General features: G+C 43.1%; 1 protein-coding gene across 2 annotated transcripts in view; it reads right to left on the bottom strand.

The window, feature by feature from the left end:
- The window catches only part of LOC100467934 (olfactory receptor 5), a 19,326-nt gene extending 18,798 nt beyond the window's left edge, over positions 1 to 528 (bottom strand). The window contains exon 1 of one of the 2 annotated variants that reach the window (XM_034639535.1): positions 11 to 528. In XM_034639535.1, coding sequence (XP_034495426.1) covers positions 11 to 387 — 377 coding nt within the window. In that variant the 5' untranslated portion in view covers positions 388 to 528. The remainder of the gene's footprint in view (positions 1 to 10) is intronic. The other variant, XM_034639536.1, reaches the window with a different exon arrangement.
- Positions 529 to 10,637: the final 10,109 nt, after the last annotated feature.

Raw genomic sequence — 10,637 nt, 5'->3', positions numbered from 1 at the left:
GGCCAGGAGGGTGCACTCCGTGCAGATGAGGACTATAAAGAAGAAGAGCTGGGTCATGCAGGCTGTGAAGGACACATGGAAGGGTCCAATCCACAGCCCCACGAGCAGACTGGGCATGGTCACTGACACGTAGCACATCTCCAGGCAGCTCAGGTTGCCCAGGAAGAAGTACATGGGCTTGCGGAGCTCGCTGTGACTGCAGGTGAGATAGATGATGACCGTGTTTTCCAGGAGGGTCAGCAGGTAGAGGGTCAGGAAGACGGCAAACAGGACATCCCTCATGCCCAGCCTGGCGGACAAGCCCAGCAAGACAAACTCCTGGATTCTGGTCATGTTGCCCGACTCCAGGGACCTCTCCATCTGGGGAGAGACAAAGTTTGTTGACATTCTGGTTTCTTCAGGGACACAGTAGTTAAAAAAAAAAATGAGGAATCGGTTCACAGTGCAAGGAGACCCTAGGACTGGGCTAGCCCAGCTTCTGTTGGAAATTGTTACAGACAAATGCCGAATAGAATTTGTAAGCCATTGTGTTCCATTGGTCTATGTGTCTGCTTTTGTGCCAATACCAAGCTGTCTTGGTGATCACAGCATTGTAACACAACTTGAAGTCAGGCAACGTGATACCCCGAGCTTTGTTTTTCTTTTTCATCATTCTCTTGGCAATTCGGGGTCTTTTCTGGTTCTATACAAATTTTAGGATTGTTTGTTCCAGCTCTTTGAAAAACGCCAATGGTATTTCAATAGGGATGGCAGTGAAAGTGAAAATTGCTCTGGGCAAGACAGACGTTTTAACAACGTTTATTCTTCTAATCCATGACCCTCAACTCTATGGACAACTAATCTTTGACAAATCAGGAAAAAACATCCAGTGGAAAAAAGACCATCTCTTCAATAAGTGGTGCTGGGAAAATTGGACAGCTATATACAGAAGAATAAAATTCGACCATTCCCTTACACCATACACAAAGATAAACTCAAAATGGATGAAAGACCTCGATGTGAGACAGGAATCCATCAAAATCATAGAGGAGAACATAGGCAGTAACCTCTTCTACATTGGCCACAGCAACTTCTTTCAAGATACATCTCCAAAGGCAAGGGAAACAAAAGCAAAAGTGAATGTTTGGGACTTCATCAAGATCTAAAGTTTCTGCACAGCAAAGGAAACAGTCAACAAAACTAAGAGGCAACCCACGGAATGGGAGAAGATATTCGCAAATGACAGTACAGATAAAGGGCTGATACCCAAGATCTATAAAGGACTTCTCAAACTTAACACTCAAAAACAAGGAATCCAGTCAAAAAAATGGGCAGAAGACATGAACAGACACTTCTCCAAAGAAGATACATGAATGGCTAACAGACTCATGAAACAATGTTCAACATCACTAGCCATCGGGGAAATACAAATCAAAACCACGATGAGATACCACCTCACACCAGTCAGAATGGCAAAAATTAACAAAACATGGAGTGCCCGGGTGGCTCAGTTGGTTAAGCAACTGCCTTCGGCTCAGGTCATGATCCCAGGGTCCTGGGATCGAGCCCAGCATCAGGCTCTCTGCTCAGTGGGAAGCCTGCTTCTCCCTCTCCCTCTGCCCCTCCTCCAGCTTGTGCTCTCTCTCAAATAAATAAATAAATAAATAAATAAATAAATAAATATTTTTAAAAATTTAACAAAACAGGAAAAAACAAATGTTGACAAGGATGTGGAGAAAGGGAAACCCTCTTACACTGCTGGTGGGAATGCAAGCTGGTACGGCCACTCTGGAAAACAGTATGGAGGTTCCTCAAGATGTTAAAAATAGAGCTACCCTATGACCCAGCAATTGCACTACTAGGGATTTACACCAAAGATACAGATGTAGTGAAAAGAAGGGCCACATGCACCCCAATATTCATAGCAGCAATGTCCACAATAACCAAACTGTGGAAGGAGCCGAGATGCCCTTCAACAGATGAATGGTAAAGAAGATGTGGTCCATACATACAATGGAATATTACCCAGCCATCAGAAAGGGCTAAATGAATATAATAAAATAATAAAAATAAAATAAAATAAAACAGTGGAACATTAAAAAGAGAAGAAGAAGAAGAATTTGTGAGCCAAACTCTGAGCATGAGATTACAGTCTTTACTCAGATTGGCCTTACTAAGTCTGTGTCCTTATATAATCAGACTGCCTGAAAATTGGGAGAAAATCACTGGCCTTCCATGAGGTTGTTATAATAAATAAGGCAATGGATGGAAATTGCTATACCAAATAATAAATTAGGATTATTGTTAAAAAAAATCAAACCTTANTTTCTGTTCCAAAAAAGTACTTATTATAGGTTATATTTTTCCTTTCTCTGTATACTCCGTGTAGGAATTTGGGACATAAGAAGTAGGAAGAAGGAAGGAGGAGGTAGGAGAAGAAAGGGAAGAAGGAATGGGGGGTAAACAGAAGGGGGAATGAACCATGAGAGACTATGGACTCTGGGAAACAGAGTGCTTCAGAGGGGAGGGGGTGGGGGACTGGGATAGGCCGGTGATGGGTAGTAAGGAGGGCACGTATTGGATGGTGCACTGGGTGTTATATGCAAGTAATGAATCATGGAACTTTACATCAAAAACTAGGGATGTACTGTATGGTGACTAACGTAACATAATAAAAAATTATTATAAAATTTTTAAAAAACCCATAAAAAGGAATTTGGGAGTATTCTATAAATCTGGAGCAGAACAAGACTGTCAGCTCTTTTGTTTGAAAATGCTCTTCTTCTCAATGCAAATTTATTTTGAGAATTGTGTTAGGCTGTAGGTCACCAATGACGATGTTCGAGAAGAGCACAGAGGGAGGAATCCCCCAAAAGACTGACATGCCTTTCAGCAGAAGATTGGAAATATCACTTAATGTATCAATGCGTGTGATCACAAATACACATAGGCATCATTTCCTCCACTGCTACATTTCAGGAAGCTGAGGCTGACAGAAAAAGTTGTTAATGTACACTGGGACATACAATCTCACAATGGAAACTTCCATAACTCATTGAGCCCCTCGTATGCATTAGTAACTTGCCATAAAACCTATTTATATTCATTGGTTTTACGCCGTAAGACAGATATGGATCCCAAACAAATAAATTCACTTGCCCAAGGCCATACAGCCAGTTTGCAACAACACAAAGAAGGACACACAGCTGGCCAGACATCTATGCTATGCCAACCCCATTCCATTTCATCTTCACAATCAAGCTTGAGAAGTCTATACCTGGGACATGGGGAGTGAAGAGCTGACACGTGATCTAACTAGAGAATCCCTCTGACTACAGGCTATCACTCAGAGAATTCATTCAATGGCATTCATTAAACTTCCCTTCTATGCTAGGTGTTGGGAATACGTGGGTGAAGAAAACACATACAGTCCATATCTGTTGGCACTGATTTCCTATGAGAAAGAGTCGATGAACAAATAAACCAATAAAAAAATTAATTCCGGGTTAGAGGGGGCCATGAGATAGGTGTTCAAGGCTATGTAAGCAAAATTAATTGAGGATAAACTAATGACAGAGGTCAGTATCTGCCAAGTTTTCATAAGAAAGATGTCTACTCAAAAAGTTAAAAATAGAGCTACCCTATGATCCAGCAATTGCACTACTGGGTATTTACCCCAAAGATACAGATGTAGTGAAGAGAAGGGCCATATGCACCCCAATGTTTAGAGCAGTATTGACCACAATAGCTAAACTGTAGAAGGAGCCAAGATGCCCTTCAACAGACGAATGGATAAAGAAGATATGGTCCATATATACAATGGAATATTACTCAGCCATCAGAAATGATGATTACCCAACATTTACATCAACATGGATGGAACTGGAGGGGATTATACTAAGTGAAGTAAGCCAAGCAGAGAAAGACAATTATCATATGGTTTCACTTATTTGTAGAACATAAGGAATAGCAGGGAGGACATCAGGAGAAAGATGGGAAAAATGAACGGGGGAATAACACAGGGGGAGATGAACCATGAGAGACTATGGACTATGGGAAACAAACCGAGAATTTTAGAGGGAGGGGTGGGGGGATGGGCTAGCCTTGTGATGGGTATTAAGGAGGGCACATATTGTATGGAGCACTGGGTGTTACATGCAAACAATGAATCATGGAACATTACATCAAAAACTAATGATGTACTGTATGGTGACTAACATATCATAATAATAAAAATAAAAAGGAAGGAAGGGAGGGAGGGAGGGAAGGAAGGAAGGAAGGAAGGAAGGAAGGAAGGAAGGAAGGAAAGAAAAAAGAAAGAAAGAAAGAGAGAAAGAGAGGAAGGAAGGAAGGAAGGAAGGAAGGAAGGAAGGAAGGAAGGAGAAAGATGTCTATTCTGTACAGCAATGTTAGGGAGGAAAGGTGTCCTGAGAGTCAACCTCTCAAGTTATGACAGCAGAACCTGGAAGAACTTCCTGCATGAAAGAATTTGTTGCTTTAAGTTTTCTCCTAGCTGTAGAGCTTCAGAGTCTCCCAAGAGGCCAGATTTATAGATCCTAAGGTTCTTTGCAAAGGCATAAGGAGCACGAGCTAATTTAATCCTCGGGACATACAGATGTTGTGTACGTTACTGCACAAACACAGATTGGGCAGCCAAGCCTCAGGGGTGTGACTCCAGCAACTCACTTCACAGCTGTCAAGCAGAACTTGCTCCCCAGTAACCACTTCTTGGATAGGAGTCCTGGATAGGAGTCCACTCGCCTTTCATTTCCCATTCCACCTGAGTCCTTCCCCCAACTGAGATTTCTCACTCCCCCCCTTTTTGTTTCTGCCTCTGATCTTCACTGTTCTCTCATCCGTATTCACTCAATATGCACCCTCCTCCACAAATCCTTTTCCGAGTTGCCTTTCCTAACTTAGGGCTTCAGATCTTCTGCCAAACCAGTGAGTGCAGCCCTGGAGGGTCACGTTAGCACCTGAATCCCAAAACTAGATATTCAGAGACTATTCCACCTCAAAAACAGTTGTTATCCACGAATTCTTTGCTAAGAGCTGTGCTAGGTTCAAGGGAGACACGGTGGTCAGTGAGAATGCATTCCTGGTCCCCAGAGCAATCTGGGCCACAGAGTCTGACCTGTCGTCTTAGCACTCCACTTAACTTCAGTTGTGTGTCATTCAAAACTACAGATAACCATCTCTCCTCTGAACTCTACAATTTCCCCACTGTCAGAAGAGGGGCAACATAGTGTTGTGGTTAAAGCTTGAGCTCAGAGTTATTCAGAAGTAGGTTTCAATCCTTTTGTTCTAAATGAAACTCAGAATTTTTCAGAAGACAGACCCTTGGGGTGCCTGGGTGGCACAGCGGTTAAGCGTCTGCCTTCAGCTCAGGGCGTGATCCCGGCGTTATGGGATCGAGCCCCACAGCAGGCTCCTCCGCTGTGAGCCTGCTTCTTCCTCTCCCACTCCCCCTGCTTGTGTTCCCTCTCTCACTGGCTGTCTCTATCTCTGTCGAATAAATAAATAAAATCTTTAAAAAAAAAAAAGAAGAAGAAACAGACCCTTGGCTGCCAGTCTTTAATGGTAACTATTTATTAAGTAAGGGGCTTTGTGCGCCAAAAGTGATGGCTATATGGGCACGAACCAAACTGGTTTTAGCCTCAAAGTGTTCAAGAACTTTCAAGCAGAGGAACTCTAGGAAAGTCACTCAATTTGTTTAACTCTGCCTTGTAAATTAATGAGCACTGTGTGGATAAGTACTAAGGGTTACATCAGTTACTATTTCTTAAGTATTTAGAATTGGTACCTGATATGCTTTGGACATTCTACAAAAGACAGTCTCTCTCTGTTGGTCTTGGTCCTCACCCCCCGCCCAAGAATAGCATTTGGTCTCCTCATGTGATGGTTGAAGGACAACAGCTTCAGATCCGTTCTTGCTGATGCTGCTCCTGGAAGAGGCTCAGGTGTTCAGGTGCATTCAGCTGCTACCCGGAGGAGGAGATGCCAAAGAGGAGACTCACCTTTCAGTCCATGTTGGAAGAAGCTGTTCCTGGTCCTGAATGAGGCATCCACTCCTCCCACCCTTGTTTCTCTTCGTGGTTCTGGGTGCTCTAAGTTGCTTAGTTGACTCTCCCCGCAGTGAGTGAGAAGGAGGCAGGGAGGCCGGCTTAAATTGGAGCTCTGGACCTCAGAGACTTCCCCTGGTCTCTGCAGATTTGGAGCAGAGTTGGTGTGAAAAACACTTTTACTGATACTCTGTGGAGGCTTAAGGGGAGAAGGAGCCTCGGAGCCACCCTCAGCTCAGGCCATCGTGCATCGACTGATTTCTTCCCAATGCCTGGTCTTGTGTTTGGGTCCTGGGGTATAAGGACGAGTGGTAAACTGTTCCTGCCTTTGGTTGATAAGTTTGGTTATGGAAACACAGGTTCATAACTTGTTCTGAGAAGAGCTAATGCATCTGAGGACCACAGGAGAGGACTTTCCAGGAGAGACTGGAGGCTAAGACAGTGCTGCCCATTGAAAGTAGTGGCAAAAATGAGTATCTGCACCTGCGTGTTCAGATCAGTGTCATCCACAAAAGCCAAAAGATGGGAGCTACCCAAGTGTACGTGGATGGAGGCAATGATAAGCAAACTGTGGTACATGCACACAATGGAGCTCAGCTCTCTGCAAAAAACGGACGGAAATTCTGACAGATGCTACTATACAGATGAATCTTGAAGACCTTATGCTAAGTGAAATAAGTCAGCCACAAAAGGCCAGATACTATGTGATGTCACTTATACGAGGTGCCTAGAGTACTCAAATTCCCAGAAACAGAAAGTAGAATAGTGGCTGCCAGGGGCTGGAGGAGAGCTGAATGGGGAATTAGTGTTTAACAGGTACAGAGCTCCCATTTTTCCAGATGAAGTGTTCTGGAGATGGATGGTAGTGATGGTTGCACAACAGCGTGAACGTACTTGATGCCAGAGAATGGTACACCTACCGATGGTTAACAAGGGCAAATTTTATGCTATGTATATTTTTCGACAATTAGAATCACTATAACCTTTATACCCAGCCTGAAGATATTTGTGTGAATCTTTCCACACCTTTATCCTTGCTCACACACACACATCCAGAGGTCTAAAGTACACTGACTCCTGAGGAGTGTTGCCCAAACTATTCTTTCTGACAAGAGATTGCCTTTCCTCACAACGAAATCCAATTCAACCCTTTAAATTTCATATGCAACTTCAGTCTTCGAAAAATATTTTTGAACCCTCTGTTTTCTCTAGCCACACAGAATTAGTTCCCTTCTCTGGTAAAACAGTACAGTGTGATGGAATTACTTCTGGGACCATGGTAGGCAATCGGTCAGTGTTGGTTAAACACTCACATTCCAAGTGAGGTTGTGGAAATGTTCCGCAGAGTTGGAGCCTGACAGATGATATTCAGCTTTTGACCCAAATCTCAATAGCTGCAGAACCTTCATGATTTACTTTGTCTCTGAACCTCACCGTAAGATAACCTTGGAATAAACCTAACAAAAGAGGTAAAGGATCTCTACTCTAGAAACTGCAGAACACTTATGAAAGAAATTGAAGAAGACACAAGAAAATGGAAAAACATTCCATGCTCATGGATTAGAAGAATGAACCTCCCTATAAAATAAGAGAACCCTTCCTTCCTTCCAGGGTCATTGAGAGGATAAAATTGTTTAATGCATGTAAGTCTCTGAGCTCAGTGCAAATTAAATACCCAGCACATGGAAGCAATAATATTATTACCATGAGACGGGTATTAAACCAAGACATCTTTTAAAAAATTCTATTAGCAAATACGTGTCACATGTCCAGTGTGGTGACTGACCCATAGTAGATACTCAATACATACTAGCTCACCTCCATCCCAATGTTCAAGATAATGACTCAGTGTGCTACTACAACACCTTTCATACTAAATTATAACTTTTTTTGTCTTATGTGTCCTCAACTACAAAGAGGTATTTGAGAAGAAGAAACTTGTCCTTTCTTTCTGTATTCACAGAGGCAAGCACAGGGCTTGACTCACAGTGCATACTCCAGGAATGTTTGATGATGAGGGGTGGGTAGAATAAAACTAGAGGTCTGCTTCCCACTTCCTAGAAAGTTCTGGTTCTCATAAAATATAGGCTTAACTTCAGAAGGCTTTCTCATGATACAACCAGGGACAGGGGAGACAGGAGGTTAGAGGAGGGATCTGGGAGAATGGTGGCCTGGAACCAATGGTTTGTTGTGTTCTTTGGTTGTTGGAAGGTCTCAGGTAGAGACTAGGGCTTAAAACTCAGGGTTTATGAGGCCACAAGTTTCTTAAATCCAGTAGTGATTGGGTCATATTTTCAAGAGGAACCTGAAACAACGGTGAGAAGGACAAAAACCCCAAGGACATCTTCTTGAGAAGACCATTGTAAAGTGACCTTGGCAACCACTGGGTCCAGGCCAAACAGAACTGCAGGGTCAGGCAGGGAAACTGGGACTGATGCTGTATCATTTTAAGTCCTTTGGTCACTAAAAAGAGAAGCTAACTCTGGGTCACTTAAGCCAAGAAAGTGGCTGGGGACTGTGGGATTGCTGAAGAACCATATTTTGCTAGGATCATGGATCAGGACAGTTTTGGTAAACTGGATAAGAAGTACCAGGCCGACCACAGAGAAAAGTCAGTTCCATATTCAGTGCTTGTTTCACTCAGTGATCCAATTCCAGGGAGCAAGTGCAGGAATGGCCGAGTTTGGGGATATCAAGCCAACACCCTATACATGGTGAGGGCAGAGAGAAGTACTTCCATAAAACTGCCAAAGACAAAAGACTGTAGGGAGTAGGGTACAGGTAGCTTCCCAAAGACAAATCTACATACAGTTACTGGGAAAACGGGGAATGAGTGCACAGCAAGAAAATCAACAGATGTCTTGAGAGATGCCCCGTGGCTGAGGAACGTGGTGGTTTATCTGATACCAGGAGGCTCAGCCTTTTACACAGCTGTACTGGGCACAAGGTTGATGGCCCAATGACCACTTTTATATTCCAAGAACTAAGGTTCTTGGTCATAACCGTCCATAGAAGTAGCTTGAGCAGATTTCAGTGGTGAGGACCTCAGAGTTTCAAGGTAGGAAAGATTTTGGTTAGATTCTAGACCACTTTCCCTTTAGTGTTTGCTTTGGGATTGATGTGTTCACCTTCTTTGTCCTCTCCCTACCAAGGAGGCACCTGCTAGACTAGTAGATGTACATCTCTACATTGGAATCACACCGGGCACTTTTTCATGAACACATATTCCTGGGCTGTGATCTCAAAGTTTCCGATTTGGTAGACTGGGGTGGGGCGCACACTGGGGGTGGCATCTCCATGCTTAACAACCACCCCAGGTGTTTCTGAACCACATCTTAAGAAAATTCTGCACATTCCTGAAAGGTCACGAGGGCCCAGACTATGTTGTCTTATTAACCACAGTGTCCTGGGAGCCTTGAGAGATGCCTGACACATAGTTGATGTTCAATACACACTTGTTTGTTGTTTGATGCCAAATTAAGGAGAAAACACAGTAGTTACAGTTTTATAGTAGTTGTCTCATTAGATCGCCACCATAATCCTGGGTGGTGGCAGGGCAGGGGCTCTTCCTCAAACCCTTTCCCGTTTATACAGGGTGAGACTGAGCCTCAGAGAGACTTGTCCAACAACCACATTGAAGGATTTCATTCCATACTTGAACTCCAAGTCCCCCAATGCCAAATCCAGCCTCCTGGGAATACTACAGTACGCTTCCTCCTGAAGATAGAGCTTTGGATTTCTAATCTATGAGGACATCTATGTGAATAATGAATGGAGACCATTAACTGAGCACCAGCCGCGTTCCAAGCACTGTGCTAGGTGCTTCCACGCATCTCCTTGTTTAATGGTAACAACCCCATGTGTTAAGTATGGTTATTATTCCCACTCCACAGATGAGAAGGCTGAGGCTCAGAGAAGTCAAGTCCTAGTTTGTAGAACCAAGAAAACAAAGAGTGACAATTCAAATCCAGGTTTGTCTTCTAGAAAAACCAGATCCCTCCAAAAGTAGAGCATAAACTAAAGGGAAGAAACTTCTCCTCTGATACATTTAACTCTATTCAAAAAAATATTCTTACTGAGCTTGAGAGAAGAAATAATGTCACTCATGTACCAGGCTAATTATTAGAGAAGAGATCAGTAAATCAGGGAACTGAGAGGGATAGAACACCAACCCAAATTGGCTTAAGTAAAAGACAAATTTACTGGTTCACCTAAAAGGAATTCCCAAGGGCATGACAGACTTCAGGCATGGCTGGATCCAGGAACTCAATAAAATCATTAGAACCACATCTATCCCCCATCCACTACCATTGATTTTGATTTTCTTTGCAATGACTCCATTACCAAGCAGGAATTCCCCTGCTAAAGACCAGATAGTTGATGGCATCTACAAGTTTACACCCTTAACAGCTATGAACAAAGAGAAGTTTGAACAAAAATCACAATGTCTGGCTCTCTGAAGTAAGTTTTAAAGCCCCAAACTACTCACTCCTCCATCTGTCAATATCGTTTGTCATATAACCTCACGGTTCCTCTCACAAAGAGACAGAGTGTACTTCCTTACCCCATGACTATGGATATGGCCATGTGACTTGC

The sequence above is a fragment of the Ailuropoda melanoleuca genome, chromosome 12, assembly GCF_002007445.2.
Source record: "Ailuropoda melanoleuca isolate Jingjing chromosome 12, ASM200744v2, whole genome shotgun sequence".
Lineage (NCBI taxonomy): Eukaryota > Metazoa > Chordata > Mammalia > Carnivora > Ursidae > Ailuropoda > Ailuropoda melanoleuca.
This window is presented reverse-complemented; position numbering and strand designations above follow the sequence as displayed.